This window comes from Seriola dumerili, unplaced genomic scaffold (genome assembly GCF_002260705.1).
Source record: "Seriola dumerili isolate Sdu_G_001 unplaced genomic scaffold, Sdu_1.0 BDQW01001661.1, whole genome shotgun sequence".
In the NCBI taxonomy this organism is placed as follows: Eukaryota; Metazoa; Chordata; class Actinopteri; order Carangiformes; family Carangidae; genus Seriola; species Seriola dumerili.
In genome coordinates this window covers 43599-64331 of record NW_019175916.1, presented here as the reverse complement: position 1 = coordinate 64331, position 20733 = coordinate 43599, and the positions used below count along the sequence as shown (strand labels likewise).

The 20733-nt window shown below is 39.2% G+C and overlaps 1 protein-coding gene across 1 annotated transcript; it reads right to left on the bottom strand.

Moving 5' to 3' along the window:
• Positions 1–6013: 6013 nt before the first annotated feature.
• On the bottom strand, positions 6014–18934 carry LOC111238802 (dual 3',5'-cyclic-AMP and -GMP phosphodiesterase 11A-like). Its single transcript, XM_022768489.1, has 20 exons — positions 18161–18934; positions 17136–17294; positions 15775–15864; positions 15297–15437; positions 15124–15188; positions 14751–14871; positions 14331–14406; positions 14178–14245; positions 13984–14076; positions 13174–13224; positions 12863–13009; positions 12639–12746; positions 11542–11651; positions 11366–11456; positions 7953–8053; positions 7742–7819; positions 7581–7644; positions 6683–6757; positions 6450–6533; positions 6014–6346 (listed from the first exon to the last, which is right to left on the bottom strand). Exons 1-20 carry the CDS (start codon positions 18932–18934, stop codon positions 6014–6016), a joined length of 2829 nt encoding a protein of 942 aa, XP_022624210.1.
• Positions 18935–20733: the final 1799 nt, after the last annotated feature.

Below are 20733 nucleotides of genomic sequence, written 5' to 3'. Positions count from 1 at the left end.
GTGTCCAGATTGTGAGTCCTAATGTAATGTAATAACTAGTCATAACTTTCTTCAAACATGATCATTTATCAGGCTGCACCAAAAATTATAATCTGACAATTTATTCTGCCAACTATTTTCTTTGTGTTGATTATGTAATTGCTTTGACTATTAAACAGCAGATAATGGTGAAAAATGCCAATCACAGTTTCTCAGAGCCCAAGGTAATGTTTTCAAATGTCCCAACAGTTGAACTTCAAAAATAACCGGTTTAACAGTGTTATAAAAGAAGAGAAAATCAGCAATTACTTACAAATGAGGAGCTAATATAAGAGGCACTGGCATTTTTGTTCTGAAAAAACATTAATAGATTGTTGCAGATTAATATTCTGCCATTAAACTGATCAATTCAGTGTTATAGTAGTAGTGTTCCCAGGAAAGAATTCATAAAAAAAAACAAAAAAAAAACGATTTATTAAATCTCAGTTATATCTACTATATCTTCTTTCTGTGAATATGAATAAAAGATAATAAAAAAAATTATAAAATCATATTACGGTTCAAATCACGTCTGCGAAAAATCTTCCTCTAAGAGATGTCGTGCTGTTGCTTGCTAAAAATACTTCCATTGTGGGCTCACATTGGAAGTACATTATATTAGATATATATTATTATTATGATATATTAAGTCAGAATTATATCCTGAACAGGTGGCAAATTCCATTCATTAAAACACACGCACAACAAATATCAAAAAGCTGTTGTAACATTTCTGTCTTTGCAGAACAGTGTCAGACTACAGCCCTGTCTGAGGCTTCAGTGGGTCTTCTATTACATAACCAGTGAGCCGCCTGCATGAATCAATTATTCATATCCATGTCATAACACTGAGGATGCTTTGATTATGACAGACAACCAGACAAGGAAGTGCAGTAAATGGCAAAGGCAAAAACACGCACCAATCTCCACTGAGTCCTGTGGCTTCGTCATGTGACTGCTAAGGGAGAGCACCTTGAAATACAATGTGTTTCTCCGTTGCACTCGGAGGCCGCATGGATCCTTGATTTTAAAAACAGCCCTCAGCAGTTGGGGAATCAACACAAGCCTGTTCCACACAAGTGAATGTTACAGTAAGTCAGTAAGTAAGACAGAGGAGGACAGAGAGGTTTTCTTCTTTGTTAAAAATGTTTCAGGCATGTTTCATCTCTTATAACCCTCATCAACACAGGTGCCGCTGACTGACTACAGTGGCTGGTTCAGAGGTTAAACAGTTCAGTAAGTCTTGACTTATGTGTCAGAATAATCAGCCGTGAGCATCTGTTCTGGACAACTTATCTAGTGACACGAAGTCAGAGACAGAGTGAAATAATGACGAGCTATAAATGTTCAAAGGCTTGTTTTTAAGATGCTTGTGACTTTCTCTCAGCACACAGAGATGAAGAGCAGCTCTGCCCACATCCACAGTAAATCATGAGGTTAAAACTCACTATACGTCATAGTGACGCTGTGTCCTTCACTTCTTTTCTCCATTTTCTGTTCAGTCTTGACTCTTAAAAACACCATCTGGGTCTCAGTGATGGTACAGTGGTTAATTATCCTGTCACTGGGACTATGATTAAAACCTCATACAGATTCTGGCTTGTTTCAGACACTACAACCTGCACACCATAGTCTCTCAATGTACATACTTCATTGGAAAAAATCAACCATTTGAAATATGGTGGATCCTCATCAGGCCAATGGGAAATGATCTGTTCATCCACCAATATATATATAATAAAATATATATATATATATATATATGTATATATGTATGTATGTATATAACGTGGAGTCTGCTGGTGACAGCTGGCATGAAAAAAACAAAAACATTTGTTCACATACTGTGCAGATCATTTTCGTATGTATTGCCACACAAGTAATTTACTTACAGCTGGAACAATTTTGCTAACATGGTGACCAAATGCCCAAATCAAATGTAAGATGATAAGCTTAGGAACAGCCACTAAATGGATGTTAAAATGAGGTTGTTTGTCAACTCTTGTTTTCCAAGATCAAAAATGAACTTTGAGACTCAGCTCATGGGCCAACATTAAGAAGTCCAAGGCCTTGAATTTCTCAGAAAAAGAAAAAAAGTAATTTTGACTACAGTTTAATGACATCCATCCAAAATCTGTCTGCTGATGAAAATCATGTGATATTACTGAAAGCACCAGAACAGCTGCTCCAGTAAATGAGCCTTTAGGTTCAGACTGTCTTGTCAGCTGTTTCCCAGGTCAATAATAACCTGCAAAACAAAATCTTGTTAACATTGGATATTCCTGCTTTTACGTTTGCTTGCATGATTAATACAAGCAGTGCTAGTGCCAGTGTTATCTTTTTTTCAAACTCATAATAGAGTTTCTGTGTATCATTAAAAATATATGCACATAATAAACTAAATAATCATGAGGCAAACAAAGCTATCCCTGGTACATTACCATTAGTATTGAGAGTATGTATTAATATTTATAGTCTACTTCACACTATTACATCTGCATGGCTTTGCTTGCCACAATCTAGTTTCTAAAAATGGATATAGGACATTTCCTCTAGATTTACAAAGCAGCAGTAAAGAGTGATCTCATTACTGTGATTATGTTTACACACACAGTCTTTAGTACTGTCACTGTAACTCATTCTCCGAGGTTATCGCAGGTTATTTGGTTTCTATTCTCAGCCTCCGTCTCATAAGAAATGACTCACGATACAAACTAGGTGTATGAATATCTTAGAGGTTATTAAACATCACACAAGTCTCTGCAGGGTGTATGTATATTACCCAGTCTTTTAGTGCTCTGCATCTGCTTGTCAGACTGTACATATAGTACAGTATGTCAGACTGAACAGGAGTAAAAGATATTGTGTCTGTGTGTGAAAAGATAAAACAGGGGAAAAAAACAGCACAGAACAGAAAGAGAGGGAGGGAGAGAGATCAAAGACTATGGCAGAGCTAGGCCCTGTATCAAAAATGAGGTTGGAAGGCTCTCCCACCTCTCTCCATCCGGCTTTCCCCTGATCAACGACCCTGAGGAGAATAAACTCAATCCATGTTAAATTATAGATTAAGGCCCGGCTCTGGCTATGGCTCGGCAGCTGGCGGCTGCATGCGCGTCGAGCTGCACCGAGTTTTACACACTTCTGCTGCTGCTACTGTTGCCTCACCTCGCTGCCTTATTAAAATCAACATCAAACGCTCTCCACAGATGAATAACAGGATTTAAAAGAGACTGTATGAATATGTAAAGATTCCCTCTACAATATGCTCTCTGTGAAGCTGGGGCTGTGTTTTGTTGGACTCTCTGCTTCATGGATGAGATAACCTTTAACATAATTTTTTAGGTCACGAGTGTTTTTCTCACTGGTAATTTTTTATTCACTGATGAGCTTTGTTCTTTTAGCTCCTTAATGAGACGATTTGGAAAGTACTAGATAACAATTTTATGCTTATTGTCTAATAGAAGGAATAAAAAGATTGTTTTGCTCTGCACTCTGTTCTTCAGCTATTCCAACTAGATGGTGCAATCACTGGGCTGCAGGGCATCAGAAGTGCAAATACTTTATCTGTTTCACTCACAGGAAGCTTGAAATACCACAAAAACTCAAGTTTGACACAAACATGTCAGCTTTGCACCACTTTCATTCTATATCAACTTAAAAATACAAGCAAAAAAAAATCCATTTCAATTTGTGATACTAAGTAAACAGCCAAATCACCCCACAGTGAGCAGACACTGAGGTCAGATAATAGGTATCTGTTATTGTATAATATCTACTGTGATGCTTGGTGCAAATAACCTGCTAGTCCTGTGTAAGTTGAATTGTTTGTCACAGACTTTCCACCTGTACATCTTGATTCATCATCTTTGCAAGTGCATGTAAATTGTCTCAGTGGCTTCATCCATGGTCACACATGAAATAAGGGACTGGCAAACTGAGATTATGAACAAAGGTGTTGTTGTTGAATCAAAGTGCAGGGAAATCCACCTCTGAACTTTATTTGTGTCCATCTCCTTTATAGTGCAGTTTCATTCTTCTGTAGCTTCCTCTATGTAATTACAGTAATTACCATATGCATTCATGTGCTTTATTTTGTCAATCACTTTTATGACAATATATATATATATATATATATATATATATATAGTGTATTCACACCTTTGCGGATTGAAGTTGTTGCACATGCCCCCCTTCTGTATCAGTATGAGCATCACAGACTTTACTGTAATCTACTGTTTGCTCAACCATCATAACAATTACAGTAACTGTGAACAAGAGCCATGGAAATATCACATGACTTTACTGTAACACATAAAGCACAAAACACCACAAAAGATCAATGTCGATGCCACAGCATTTTATTCACAAAACCAGCTGGAGTTAATTTGTTCCCTTTAATCTGAAATGTAACGCTTACTTGTCTAAGAACGTATTTTTAGCAGACAGTGTATAAATAGCAGGAGAAAATGCCAATTCTACATCTTGCATAAATATAGAGTCCGGTGTATGAAAAATAATAAATGTATAATTTTGGTACAGTCTGTGATCGAAAATAGAAATCTTTGTCCGTTCTCAACAACAATAATGCAGCAACAATATTCTTACGTAACAACACACACATTTCCTCTACAGTAATTTCATGCAAAGCAAATCTCATAGGGCAGTCAAAGGCATCAAGATAATGTCCAGTGTCAACATCAAACATGATACATGCAGTTTCAACATAATCGGCATGCTGTCCAGTCTGACTTACAAAACACGGTGATGATAAATCTCAAACAATAGAAATTAATGGCTACATACAGTATATACACATTTTGCTTTATGTGAACCACAGGCATTTTACATACTCTGTACACTGTACAATACTGAAGTCTTCTGAAGGCATAGCTCAGTTGTCAGAGAATTGTACTACTGTATTCCTTCTTACACAAAGAGAGATAAACTACTGGATGTTTTTACAGTAATGCTGCTGTGTGCAGTTCCAAGATATATACTGAACAATGAAATTAGCCAAACTTTGCTCAGCCAATGCATATTCATGGAGTCATGGGTATATGTAAAGAGAAAGTAGATTGGGCACTTGATTAAAAAAAAAAAAAATTCATCTAAATGAACAGACATATAGTACATATGTATGTTTTTGTCTCACTCACATGAAAAATTAAGAATTACTGTAATTAAAAAGTATAAATATGCCCAAAAAAGTAAACTATCCCTTTACTTATTTGTATTCCTCCGTGTCATCGTTAGTCAAGGAATTAGGAGGTTACGCACACATGATACAAACATGCAATTCACAGAACAAGTTGACGGCTGAAGGCTTGGTTCACCTAGAAACGCTGAAAATAATGTCATGCAGAAACATTTGCAACTGAGGTAAGACAACATTAAGGAACAAGATCAAGGCTCCGGTCTACATTCATGATGGCAATCTATGTGACAGAGAGAAATCACAGTGATTCCTTTTTGTTTTGTAAAGGCATTCCAATGGGCTTGTGTTTTTGAGGCAGTTCCCATTACAAAATATTACAGTAATAAATGGCCCTCTTTGGTTTCAAAAGTAGACTCTCATTCTTATACATCTAGGTACGTAGGTCGGTAGGTAGGTAGGTAGGTAGGTAGGTAGGTAAGTAGGTAGGTAGGTAGGTAGGTAGGTAGGTAGGTAGGTAGGTGGGTAGGTGGGTAAGTAGGTAGGTAGGTAGGTAGGTGGGTAGGTGGGTAAGTAGGTAGGTAGGTAGGTGGGTAGGTGGGTAGGTCAAACTGCCCTTTAAATAGAGTTTGATAAATGGGTTTTATTCCCCCTCCTGAGTTTAACCACAGTGACACTTTGGAGAAGCAATATGCTCAGCAGATGAAAACTGAATTTAATTTACCCAGATTTTTAAAAATCATTTTAGGGTAGTGCATGTGTTAGAAAATCACAGGGTACATATGGGAAGAGTCCCATGTGAGCCATTTAATGAATAAACCTATAGTTAACACTTTGCTTGCTTTACTTCTTTCCTGCAGATGTTGTGTTGCCAGCTGATCCTGGCTGATCATCACAGGAATCTCTGTTCACTCTGAACTTCAGATCCTGACTGCACTTAGACTTTGATCCAAACTTGGCGTTTTCAACCTGCTTCACAGTCTGTGTGGACTCTTGGTGGTGACTGTTTCCTGCATCCTCCTGGGACTCCGGACTCTGATCTGATTCAGTACTCTGGTCGGACATTGAGACTCTGCCTGTTTGCTGATAGGACGAACAGAGCTCCTGCCACTTTCTTCGATTGGCATCAATCCCGTCGACCATCGGCTGCAACTTCCTGTTGAGCTTTAGCAGTGCCTGTGAGCGACACAGGAGAGTATGGTTGATATTAAAACTCTAAATAACACTTTTATTTACATTTACAGTAAAGGTTTATCTTTAGACAGTGAGAGTTACCTACCTGGTAAAGCGGTTTACAGATCCCATCTATCCACTCCAGCTGTAAAGCAGGTAGCTCATCTTTGCGATTACGGTCAAATATGGCCTACAGGAAGGTGATAAGCTTCTGTCATCCATGACCAAAAACAATCATCATAATCCTTTGCCAAAGTGGTCACAATGAGTATATGCTGATAACTCAGTATGAGATAGAGAAAAACCCCAGTGAAAGAGTTTGAAAGCTTGCTTACTTACCGCTGGGGTCAACTTAAGCTCAGACCTCTCCCTGTCACCTTGCTCAAAGAATTCACTCGTCACCAGCTCTGCAACCTTAGGACATCAGTGTAAACCACTCTTATTTATTCATTATTTTACTCAAACATGATGTAACATTTTGATATTAAAACATGGGCTCAGCGACAGGAGGTACATTTTTATGCATCATTTACTTTAAGTGATTTAACAAGAAATATTCCAGTACTTTTCTGGTATTGCTGTCATAGTTGTGGTCATTCGGACTATGGGTCATGCTAACTCTGGACTCACCACCTCCGTTGTAGAGATCCAGGAAACACAACTGTGGCAAAAGAGTGTAAAAAGCAGCACAAGCCTCTTAAAGCTTTGCAAATAAACCTACATAAATCAAACACTTCCCGACAAACCAACGTGGCTAAATTGAAGAGTATTTTGAAAGTTTTAGAAGGCTTGCCTCCTTGGCCTGCACTGAGGTACTTGAGGGAGGACATTTTTAAACAAGCAAGTCTTGCTTTTTTATTTGGCTTTGTTAAAATGCCATTTTGTTCCTTTTTGGCAGTTGAGGTAGTTTTAAGGAGACCACAACAATGTTTATGACACTATCTTAGATGTGTTTTTGACCAAAAAGAAAATTAATGGATGAATTTGCTAAACCTGTTATTGAGCTTTCTCTTAAAACATCCATGATCCAGGCCCACAGGAAAACAGGTGCATATACGAGCATGCATTGTGGGAAAGGCAGGGAAACATCCTGGACCACATGTACATTCCTGGAGCCTCAAGCTGTCATTATGAAGAGGGTAGAACATGCGAACAGGTCCTTTTTTAACCAGATTCAGCCTATGTTTTTACACCTCCAAGCCCTCAAAAAGAAAGCACAGATGTGAGAATCTCTAACCTGTTTGGATATCTTCCAAGGACGTGTGACAGCACCCAGATCGCATGCTGTCATCAGCATAGACCTGTTGATGGCATCAAAGCTCATTTCTACTTGTTTTGTTCTTTACATTTAAAGAGATTTTGCCACAGAATAGTTTTATATTGCACAAAGGTAGAAACCTGAGAACTTCTCTGTGTCCTTCATCTGTCCAGATGAATGCTCCAGACAGAACACACTCAAAGAACTTGTTTCTTCGCCTTACAATGCAAAGAGACAGTCAAGGATGCAAAAAATGTCAAAAAGCAAAAGAAGACAGTTTTAGATCTGATTACTTATAAGAATTTATCCAATAATCTGTAATAAGATACTCAATCTTCGACGATCACTTACTCAAAATGCAAAGTGAGGTCTGTTGAGAGAATAGCCTGCTTCAGTAGTTGCATCATGTTGCTGTACTCTTTAGAGCAGAGGTTTGCAAAGATATTGTGACCCTGTGAAAAAAAAAATACAATAGTATACTGTAGACACATACATAAAAACAAGCAGGGATGAGTAATGGTGACTAAAATGTCTCCTCTAAACCAATGCATTGGTAAAGTCATCGCTCACTGTCAAATAAAGCTCCTGTTAGCAATGTTAATTAGCAATGAGTATAGACTTTCTCTGTCCTCTGCTAAAAGAAATCAATAGAGAGCACAGTTCCTGATGATAAAATAAAACAGACTCATACCATCACTGGTGACCACTACTCTTAGATACATAGCATGTTGAAACAGTTTCCAAGGGATCACATGGTCATGGATGATCAGCTCCTTTTTAATGGACTTTTTAGGTATTATGTGTACATTTGTGTTGTTTTGTATTTGTTTTCTTGTTGAGTTGTGTGTATTTGGCCAATCTAGGGACAGACATTGCAAAGTCCACCACTATTTTTTCATGTCATTTTCAAACTGCCCAATAAAGTGAATATATGGAGAAAGAAACTCTTACAAAAACCCTGAAAAACTATCTTGCTGGCACCACATGACATTAAAGCCATTTGTAACATGCAACATTGTAGATGTTGCTTTTCTTACAGTAATTAGACTAGGTGATAATCTACGGCTGGACCACGTCGTAGGTTATTTGCATTCTGCCTAGTGTCAGCCAGTTTCAGCCCTTAATGTGTTTGCTTCTCTCCTACTCTCAGTGCTCACATATACAGTATTTTAATACAGCTTTTCTCATTTTCATGGGTTTACTTTGCTCTTATTTATGTTGAAACAACACATGCTACACTTAATAGGCAGTGGAAAGGTAATTATAGGTTATTTACAGTGACATTTCCAACAGTTTCCACATCTACCATTCGCTTTTGGTAAATAACTGGTTACCACTCTTCATGGCTTATTAGAAAGTAAGTAATACATTAGGTCTATTACACTGAAAGTACTTGGTTATGTCGAGGAAACTGGCTGCTGTGTTTATTTTGGGCAACAACTATTTTGACACATTGACAGTTAAAATACATGATTTTGTATTACCTGCTAACAATCAGTCTTTACAAAGCAATAAGGGATATTAATGCTAAATACTCAGTAACTACTAATGTATTATGTTGGCCTTATGGTAGCCTATACAGAAATGACCCAGTAATTCCTGGTGATTATACTACTACAACTTGTCATTACATTGATTTTCTGATTTTGATTGTTTCTTGTTAATGTAACCCCCATTTATTGAACAGACGAATCACAGATTCAGCTTCTCAAGTTTAGATTTAGTTTCTTCTGACTCATCATCTAGTTTAAAAATAATGGATCTGTGTTAACTTGTAGAGGTAATTAATTAAATAACCATAAACTGTATTCAGCAATGCTTTATTTTACGGGTACAGTATTTTGTAATAAATTCTTGAAAGTTTCCTGAAAAGGAGTGTGTAATTTGGTCATTCATTTAATTGTTTAATTAAGTGGTGGATTTATGTTGCAGCTTGACTAAAAATCCAAGAGGTGGCGCATTGCACCTGTAAGGAGAGTCGTAAACTGTGTCCCAAGTCAGGAGCTGTGTCCTTCAGAGGCTGCGTTTGAAGACCGATTGCGTCACAGCGGTACGACTACACTGTCCTATCTCGACGGCTCCTTCAAATGCAGCCGAGAAAAGTGAGCCTTCTTTCAATTAACAAGCATCCAACGGGTGGATCCTTCGTGGTGCTACCTGTCCCAAGATTCATTGCGCGCCGGTAATGAAAGTAAACAATAGGTAGACGGAAGAAGAAAGCGAGCGGGGTCTAGTACATGCGTAGTCTGAGCGGTAGTGAGAAAAAGTTATGTCTTTTAAGTTCAGTGTTAAAGCTATCCAGCAGAGAGTTGCCCTATTCCGAGAACTGTTGTGTTACCAGAGGATTCTGGAGGAGCACGTTCTCAGGTGTTTTTGATGACTATTCTCCGGTGAGTGTATTTTTTTTTCATTGCTAGCGATGTTAGCTCATGCTAATTCCGTGATTGTGAACTGAAAAAAAATCAACGTGTTGTGGTTGGTCAACAAATAAACTCAGCACTGTAGAGTTTGAGACTTGTGACATGTTGCTTGCAGAAACTATTGTGTTTTCTAGTCATTGTCATGTTGTGTTTTGTGAACATTTGAGTGAGCAATACGCTGATAAAAGGCTAGAAGATAACCATGAGATATTGGTATTCTGCATAATATAACAAACGAATTTGACATTAACTGAAGTTATAATGTATGGTATGCAGGTTGGTTTATCAACGGTCGATTCCTGAACGAGGACGTCTGCAGGAGTTTCAGGGAGCGGGAGGTCCCCCGAGCACCGCGGTGGTTGCACTTGGAGGAGTCCAGGAGCAACTCTATGGACTCTGACACGCCAGCTTCTCCGCTCGGATTCAAGATAAGATCTAACACAATAGAAGCATAGATCGCCCAAACTGAACTAAAAAGAAAAAAAAAAGGACTCATAGTCGACTAACTGATAAAACAGATTTTGAATTGACTGAACTAAACTGAAATTTCCCTCAAGGAAGGATACCACTATACAACTGAAGAGGGTATAAATGAGGCTTAAAATAAAAAGTTATACATTGAATACATTATATTTGATATATGTTTATATAATTATTTTGTTTTTTTTTACTTAATGTATGAATCAAACAGCTCTGACCAAAGGGACATTTTGAGTTAATTTGTTTTATTTTAAAGGCCTTTTCTTTTGTTATTAAGCCTATACTCACATGAGTGTTGTCTCTTTTTTTTTTTAATTATTTGATTAAGTGTTAACTATAGGTTATTTCACAGAGCAGTTGTGTTTTACTTAAAATCCTCCTCACAGAGCCTAAGTTTTAGATATTTGTGTATTATTATTATATTGGCATATAAACCATCTCTTCATAATTAGTGGCTGCAGTAATTTTGTCACATTCCTACATAATTTACAGCCTGTAAATTAAAGAGTTACTGTTATCTCCACAGACCAAACTACTCCCTGTCCACCATGGTTCTGTCTATATGTTTTTTTGAGTGTCCTAGTCCAATAGCATGTGATCAATCTATGGCAGAGCTAAGATACAGTGGCAAAAGGCAAAGCAAATCTGGGGCACTTTGTGCTCATAATGCACAGGTTAAGCAAACTACAACGCAGACGAGAAGCGCACCTCCAGAGCTGGTCTCCAGAGGTGGCCTCAGTTTGGTTCACTTCAAATGCTCTATGTTGGCAACACTGCAGGCTGTAAGCCCCCCCAATTGAAGAGTGAGTCTAAACTATTTTGTTATATCATGTCAAATTACAGTAAATACTTGCAGGTCCTGACCTCGCTTTGTAGGATCATGACTGCATGGTTGAAGTGATGATGCTCCAGGGTGGCTGACGTCCCATAGAGCAAAGCCAGAGCAGAACCTGTCCTGCAGGGAAAAAGCAGAGCAGGGAAACTTTCTGTCAACTATAGGATGTCTGTTTATCATCATACTTCAGGACAGAGTCACTCACTTGGCTTGAAATGCGTTGTTGGTGCCTCGGTGATCCAGGTCATGACACAGACAGCCAACCATCAGGGCAAGTATCTCTGCATCTGATAGGGCATCCTGGAAACTGGCTGTCTGCCAAAAGCAAAGCAGATACACATCTTCTTATTCATCCACTTAGCACAGTTGACCGCAACATCAATTCTCCATTTATTCTGTTGATTGTTATTTATACTGTATTAGCTAATGTCATTTGATAGGACAGGATAGGACATTTTTGAGAGGGAGTGAAATTTGTTTATTGATGTTTGCTGATTATTCCCTCTGAGGTTTTACTGAAATATCTCCCCTTTGAATTTTCTCTGAATGATGTTTCTCCTATGATGTTTCCTCCTAATGATGTTTTGTTCGGTGACTAATTTGACTTATTTGTTTGATGGTTAAGTCCGCCGAGACTTACTTTTCTCATGACAGCTTTTAAAAATAATCTCGACAATGTGCTATGCTCATTGAGGGTCTAAGTTTTGATGGTGTCTTTTGGTGGAATTTTGCCTTTGCTGTATTAGAGAGGTTGACAGTATAGACTGAAAGCAAACATGAAGAGAGGTTGAAGGGGGCCTCATGTGACACAAAAGTCTGGTATGAGAGACACTGGAGATACACATCTTACAAAGTTGCGTCATTTTAATTTTAAATCTGCCTATTTTAGGGCATGGATAGCAACTTTAGACTGTTACTTTAACCCCTTCACTTCCACTTCCCTGTCTATTTCCACACAAGTAACTTTAAATATAGAAAAATCATCTATGCTGTACCATGTGTCGGCATCATGTGAACAGTATATATTCTGTATCACCTTGTTCCAGCTCCTCATTGAAGTACCATAATGTTTATACTGAATGAAATATTCAAACTCAAGACTCAGTTTTTTCATCCAGAGGAAATATCTTTCTTATGCATAATTTTAAGCATTGCCCTAAAATTCAGCTTGACATATTTGGTATCTTTGAAACTTTTGGGATGTTCACTAGAATTTAAAATACAACTCCTGTTTGGAATAAAGTTGCTAACTGAAACCAATACACATAAATCTGACTTGACTGGCTATGTCTTGAAACTTACTGTGATCATAACAAACATGCACTGGGACACATTGAAAGCATGTCTCCAGTTATGATACGCCACAGTCCGATAGTTTTTCCTCACAGTCAGAAGCCAGCGGCACAAAACCTACAAGAAGGCACATATACAGCTGATAGTATGGACACGTACATACAGTATATACTGTGGACTCCAGCGCCTGACACAAATACATATAAAATTATATAATATTCCAGGAGCCTCACCTCATAGTCAATTTTAAACTTTTGCACGACACCAAGTTCCAGGAACATTCGGAGTGACGCGGTGATCATGGCGTCATTGTCCAAAGAGAAGTCGTTGAAGTGAAACTCATCGATGCCCAACTCACTGCTCAGGGGGATCTTGGCTGCCTTAGGGGGAGAGGACAGAGCTGTCAATCACACAGTGCCAGCAAACATCATACTTCACCTTCAACCACAGATAGGTATCAGATTACATACATTTCAGAAAGTTAGTATGGTCATGATGTGAATGTATGAATGTTGTTTTCTTAATGTTCATCTTTGAGGATTACCTTGAGTCTGTCGACTTCTACTTTGGAGCAGGTGGCATGGTAGGACAACATCTAAAAAAGCAGAAATCAAAAAATAGTGAGATATACAAAATCTCTTAAAAAGACTCTGATTGCAGCAGAAGATCATCAATATTTGTCAGGAATTTTGATGCAGTCTCTCTTTCCTACTTATCTTGTTACATCATCAGGATCAAACAAAGTACATCTGTACTTTTAAAACCAGATTGCTGCTACATTTTGTGTCTCCTGGCGGAGAGAAAGATCCATCATTTGTTTAAAGAAACACCAAAGATTATGTGACAGAAATACAGGAGTGTGCGTTGCCTTTGATGAGAGGTGAGCAGACTGGCACATGTATTTATCATGAACTATTGAAAGCAGCTGAAATATTTATAGTAGAGAAGCAGAGTCGTGTTTGCTGAGGATAATGTAACTGCTCAGGTTAGATACCGGGCAGTGGAGCAGAACACAGACGGAGACACTCATGAATGTGAAGAGCCTCGGATTAATCAGTGACACCACACTCTTCCATGACTGAGTTCTTAGGTAGTACTTTTTTTTTTCACGATTTTTTTTGTAGCCTGTTTACCTCTGTTTTATTATAATTGTATTATTATTATTATTATTATATTGTATTTTGAAAGAGAAATGACTAATGGGAAAAGTGAAGAAAATGGGAAAATGTAGGAAAGCTTCGACTGAAAAAGTAATTTGAACAAACAAAGAAATATAACATTGTCTTCTGTTCTCCACAGTGGTGAGTGGGAAAAAAAGAAAGATGAGTTTTAATGAACATGCTGTTGTGCTTACATCCAGTGCTACAGACTGCTTGGCCCAAGTCTTCTTAACCTGATTGTACATCATAGTGTTGTTGATTCCAAGTCCACAGAATATCACAAATGCCTGCACTCATTTAAAAAACATAGAGAAAAAAAAAAACACATTAAAGGAACCCAAAAATGTGGCATAAAACATGTATCCAATTTAAGTTTTAAATAGTTAACCTCAAACAGTCTCTGATCTGCATCATTGAAAGTCTTCCTGTCCAATCGGTTCAGAATTTGTGCGACCCCTGTAGAAAAGACACACACATCAGCGACTACAACATGAAAACCGCTTTCCAGTAAAGACAAATCGATAGTTTCTGGTCAACCTACCAATTATCTGATGAGTTCGATTCCAGATCGGGACACATAAGACTGATCTGATGTGAAACCCTGAGGCCTGATCCGCCTGTAAAGAGAGGAGACAGTGACTATGGAGAAAGACTGAGAACAGTTTATGTTGAGAAATGTATATTTTTCTATGGTTTGAAGGACCTGCCCAGGCCCATATTTTTTTCTTTGACTGGATTTTAAATAAAAGTTTCAGTGTCAAAAAAAATTCATTACAATACATCACATGCAAACACTGGACGATAATGCTGTGCGTGTGGCTTTAAAGCAGATTACAGCAACGTCACATCAACTAATTTTTATCATCAATCATGTCATGCAATCAAATTCCCTGTGCTCTGTGTCTGTCTGCTACTGGTGCGAGCTTTAATAGGTCAGACAGGGAGAGTAATACGTCCACACCTCGGCATCAAAGCGTGGGTCCTGACACACATCGCTGATGTTAACAGGCAGTCCTGTGGAAGCCACCAGCTCAGCAATGCTGTTATTGATCAGCCAATCAGAACACGATAGCTTCTCCATGCTGATGTGTGCCAATAACACAAACAGGAAACAATAGTCAGGTCTGGGCAGTTTAACATCCACCATAGCAGCAGTAAATATTGAGTGAGTTTCCTTTTCTTAGTAGTTTCGCTGGAATGTATCAAACGTGTCATGGATTTGTATGAATGCTTGTCACATCCATGTTTATCTGTTTATTGTGTCATGTCTGCTGCTGTTAAGGTACATAATGCATCTGTGTGTCTTTTTCGCGAGGCCTCCTAAAGAATTTCACCTGATGTCACGGTCCATGTTGCACAAGGGAGACATGAGTTCAAACGTCTTGGAGAACTTTACAACCTGTAAGAAAAGACATGTATCTCCACAACTAGCAAGAAACTACATTTAGCTAACAAAGATGGGGAGAAATTTGCATAAGAAATGCTGATGAGGAGCCAGATTTCTCACGGGAGAGTCGATGTCCTCTAGGAGAAGCACAGAGCAGCGTTCACACTGCAGGAGGGTCAGTGCTCGCTGCATAATCTTTCTGACAATCTTCTCCAGGTCAGTCTGCTCCTCGAACAGGTCGTTGACCACCTCCAGCAGAGCCTGAAGCAGTGAGCAAGGACACTAATCACTCGTGTTCATTACACACTGTTGACATATTTATGATTACATATCATGTTGTTGAAGGACGCATTAGAAGGGTTTTGTCAGCCACCGTGTGAAATTCCATCCGTGGTAACGTTGATAAAAAACTATTGACTAATGGATAGCTAGTGTAATTTTAAGATAGGTTGATGTGTCCATAGTGAAATTGAATTGATTTCATCCATAGTTTTGTAATTAAAGATTTAAAGCAAAAATGTAATGTTAATGTTAACCCACCAGTGGCTATGAGACGAGTTAACATATTTTTGTAAATGCACAATTTACAACTTCTCACCCTACTCCTTTCATACTCTTTGCGAGACTCTGAAAACAACTTGGCATTGGAAATCGATATCCCGCAGAATGGTAGATACATCTGCAGCACCTGAGTAAAAGTAGAAAACAGTGGTGAGAGGCATGCATGATCTGTAAATGTTTGCTATTTGGATGCTAAACAAAAAGGCATAGAACTGGGCAAGAGAAAAGTGAGTGTGGTGATGGAGGTAGAAAGTCATGATGGAGTCAGCTACTTCTCTGCACAAAGTTCTCTCCAATAGATTCACCGTTAATGAAGTATTGATTTAGAGAAAGAAGGTATTTAGTGAGACATCAAAGGTCTTAAAATGTCTGAATAAGATGAGAGATCAAGATGGTTGTGTTTTCTATTTTCAATATCTTTGTTGCTCAAAGGTAGTCTCTGAAGTTGTTTTGATGTAGCTATATTTAATGTTTTGTTTTAGACTGACAAAAAATCATAAAACAATGCTGCATATTACTACAAACTTGAATTCTTTGAAGTGCAAGTCAGATAACCTACTGTATGAATATAGAATAAATGAATTTCCACAACTTTATTCTGCCACCTTGTGGACAAACTGTTGCGTCCCAGTGCAGCCAGACTCTATAAAAGGTAGGTAAAATTATGATTTCTTCAAACTTTAAATATGAATTTCACCAGCATCTGTGTATGTGGTTTTCTTGATTGTTTTTTTTATTTATTCTTTTTATTTACCTGAAGTCAGTCAAATGAACACCTCAGCCTTTTTATTTCCTTGCTACACACTTAAACAAGAAACCAACACTTTTCACAACACAATATATTATTTGCTCATCAACAAAGTGGAGGAAATAAAATTGTGCTCATAAGCTGTGGAACCATAAATGAAGCTGTAATGCATTCAGATTCTAGTGAACCCATTTCAAGTGAATTGCTCTGGGAGCAATTGAAAATCTATCCACTCAGAATGTGTTTCCTAAGTGTGCATATATATTGCACAGCCAGACATATTTAATGCTCCACACTTGAGTAAGAGGTTGACCTCCTCTCTTCATTTTTTCTGGTATTTTGCTTCCAAGGGAGCACTTTGCCCCTCTCCACAGCCATTAAAAAGATTCAAAGTACAAACTGTGTTTTCAGCTGCATGGCTCCAGCACTTCTGTGTGTGTGTGTGTGTGTGTGTGTGTGTGTGTGTGTGTGTGTGTGTGTGTGTGTGTGTGTGTGTGTGTGTTGGTGGCGGCAGAGGAATCCAAGAATCCAATTTTACCTCTGTCTCTAAAATGCCCTTAATGGTCAAACTAACTACAATAAAATGTGAATGTGAACACACACAGACACACCGTTTTTTTTTCCAACTGAGAAACACATTTAAGCCTCACCTTCTCATCATCCTCAGTAAACGGGGTGCCCATGGGGTTTTTGTTGATTGCTTGTACAACACCTATGACTTCCCCATCACTGTTGCAGATGGCCATACAGAGGATGGTCTGAGTCTTGTAGCCTGTTAACTTGTCTATCTCATCACTGAAGCGGTGATCCTGGAATAGTGGTGGCACAAATACACATTACACATTTATTACACATTCATAATCCCACAGGATAACACACACGCAGTACATTTGGCCATGCTGCCCCCGCATGACCACATTCCCACGATACAATACAATACGCGCATCACTTGAGATAGAGCAGCTCATAGCGCAGTTGTTAGGTGTGATTCTTGATTGTTTAAATTCACGGCTTTGCAGGGGGCCTTTTGTTTTCTACTATAAGCAGAAAACTATAAGACCCCTCCCTGACACACATCTACACTATTGCAGTAATAGACCTCAGGGGGGATCTGCATCATCGTGTTGCCTTAGCCTCCCCAGCAGCCCAGGGCCATGATATAATGATGTGGTGCGCAACTGGTAGCGTGTAAGTAGAGATCCAGCTTGTGGGAAAGCATGCGAGAATTATAACGCTTGCTTTCCTTCCCTTTTTCTTTGACTACGGTAGAGTGGACTTTATCTTTATATATATATATTCTGACATAATTGAAGTAGTTACCCAGTGTCTTCTCCATTTTTTTTAGAGTTGAGTAAACAGTCATGCGCAAAAGTTTTAGCTCAGAGGGGTGGGACAACGTTTCCAGCTCTGTCCAGTATAACACTGTCCTCTGGCAGCAGAAGAACTTCAAAAACAATTGATTAAAATTTTTGTTCCATTCTTTTAAAACATTTGTGGATATGTGACCAAGGGGGCACCTCCAACAAGGACTTACTGTTTGTGTTTTGTTTTGTTTTTTTAAAACCACAGGTCTGATACTCATATGGGTCATACATCGATAATCAATAGATGTAAATACAACTTTAATCCGAGTATAAAAATGTGTGAGTATCACAATAATGTGGACTAGATTTACCTCGTATGCATTTGAGATGTTTACAGTTTCTCCATGCTCTGCCACATATCCAATGATACCCTTTCCCCACGGCACCTGCACCTCATTGGAGTTCAGTGTGCTGGAGGATGGTCTGACTGTGGTGCCTGAGTGCACGTCAAAGAATTTGGACACCAGTGTCCTCTTGTGCGCGGGTCCCTCGACAAGGAAGAGCGAACACCTGTCTGCATCCACCAGGATACACACATTGATCAGGATCTTATAACTCAGGTTTGTCAAGTCCAAATCATTGGAGATATCCTTAACCAACTCCAAGAAAAACTCCCTCTCGTTGGTTTCCTTGAGTCTGTATTTGTAGTCGATGGCGCTGGACGCGTACTGGGGCACATTGACCCTGGACTCCAGCAGGGCGCTCAAGATGTGCGCGGTAGTCGGAGGCAGGGAGCTGGCTTTACGCAGGAGCGCACGGCGCCTCATGCTGGACTGAGACTCGTGTTCGCTCAGGCTCACATGCTCGTCGTAGGTCCGGTGTGCAGTGGTGGCTTTGGACCGGGCGAAGTTCCGTCGCAGCTCCATGTGGGACGATCTGCGCCGGAGCCCGTCTGGGTTGGTCGGCCAGAGCGGGTCCCTGGCAGCGCCGCGCTTCTCCTCGGTTGTGGACACCTTCGACGGTTGATGCTCCTTCAACCACCTGCTAACATGATCACATTTCGCCTTCCGAACGAGATACTCCTCGAAGAGATCTGGGTGGCAGTCCAAAAACGCCTCTACATCCGAGAAGTCAAATGTTGTCATGGTGAAAGCAGCTGTGAGGACCAAATGAGACACTGAAGTGTAATAGAACAAGAGTTAGAGGAGGAGATGGCCGGGGGGGGGGGGGGGGGGGGGGGGGGGGGGGGCTGCAGCCGAGCTTCTCAGAGAAGTGATGTCCTCAAAACATTTATTCAGTCGACCCATATGAGCCAGTCCATCGTGCGTTTTTCCCTGAAATACAGGGAGCAGAAGTGGTCAGATAGATTCAGTTTATTTGAGACCGGACTGATGACGCCTGAGCGACGAGCTACAGCTGTCAGTCAAGTGAGATTGAGCTGTGTCTCTGGGGATTTCTCTGGAATACTATGCAGAGGTGTAGAAAAACACGGCGCCTATATATTCTCCTTATTGAAATTGAAAAAAAAAAAAAAAAACATCCACCAGAATCCACTGTTCACTCGCTTTCTTTATTTTATACCACCAGAGAGTCTCTGTGCAAGGCTCCAATCAAAACAGAGTACGAATTTGATGTTTCATTTTCACGTAAAACGTGCAGGCAAGGCGCATTTTTCTGAATGTATAGTGTTCAACAGGAGTAATGTGCTTGGGTAAGGAGTATACATACACACATTGATAGCTATACATCTATAGGTTAAAATGCTTGTTCTTCCAGGATAGACAGACAGACAAATAGATAGATAGATAGATAGATAGATAGATAGATAGATAGATAGATAGATAGATAGATAGATAGATAGATAGACTGCCTTGCCTTGTGAGTAACTCAAGGGCACAGAATATGACTGAATGGATGGAGAGAGAATGAAAAGAGCCAAAGAAAATTATTATATTCCTCCATATTTTTTGCCCTAAGTTGCATGCATGCAGGAAAAAACACTCTTGTCAAGTCTTAACACTCAAAAGAAGTCACATGGATGTGATTTGTACTAAACTAGTTCCCACTATAGAGATAAACACATCTGTTTGTTATCTCAGTCAAGTGGCCTTGCGATTAACATGACAATACTGTTTCTTTTTTACTCCTACCTTCATTCACCTCCACACACATTCACTCAACACGTACACACACACAGAAATGCACATGTACAAACACCCACTCACTTGGCTGTACCTCTGTTTTTTGTTTTTCTGAAACATGAAATTAATGAAATATTTTCCAGAGCTATGTGCTTTGAGGTGCAGGTTCACAGGTTCATCTTTTATTCTTTCATTCTCAGCTCACATGAAAGAAACAGCATGAATGTCTCCATGTCTCCACTCTGTCAGGAAGCTCGTACTCTGCCAGCAAGGCGAGGATGGATTATCAGCTGGGCAGTGCAGGCAGCTGTATCAGGATATGGCTAATGGTCAGGGGGTACAAAGAGTCAGACTCCATAGACCACTGCAACAGTCAGTGCTCATGTCTTTTAACCACAACCACAATATTTCCCTAATCTTAACCAAGTGGTTTTAGTCTGCCCAACCTTAACCATAAAGGTGGTCAATCAGAAAATCCTCACATAAATAGTCTTTGTGGTCATGTGGGGTGTTTTGGAGGGCACTGTGAAACAACCTATAGAATTACATTGTTTCTTTATGAAGAATTGCGGAAAAAGGGCCGTGTGACGACATTGAATTTTAAGAACCATTTTTGGTTTCAGTTTGCATTGTGATTCTTTTGGTTTATATTGTGCTTACATGGTGAGTATTCCAAAATAAAAGTGTTAAAAATCTGATTACGAAATATAAAAGAATGCACATCAAACCTGGAGCTGCGGCCAGATAGTACTCTGGGACTTGGTCATTGGTACACAAAGCTAATTTTTGGGCCTCTGGCAATT

What these genes read in the sequence shown, in the direction of transcription:
- LOC111238802 (XM_022768489.1), bottom strand. Translation starts at nt 18,934, where the DNA reads ATGACAACATTTGACTTCTCGGATGTAGAGGCGTTTTTGGACTGCCAC. An exon ending in ACATCTCAAATGCATACGAG is followed by an intron (nt 17,295 to 18,160) that starts GTAAATCTAGTC and finishes CCACTATTCCAG; the next exon opens with GATCACCGCTTCAGTGATGA. An exon ending in GACCTCACTTTGCATTTTGA is followed by an intron (nt 7,820 to 7,952) that starts GTAAGTGATCGT and finishes TTGCATTGTAAG; the next exon opens with GCGAAGAAACAAGTTCTTTG.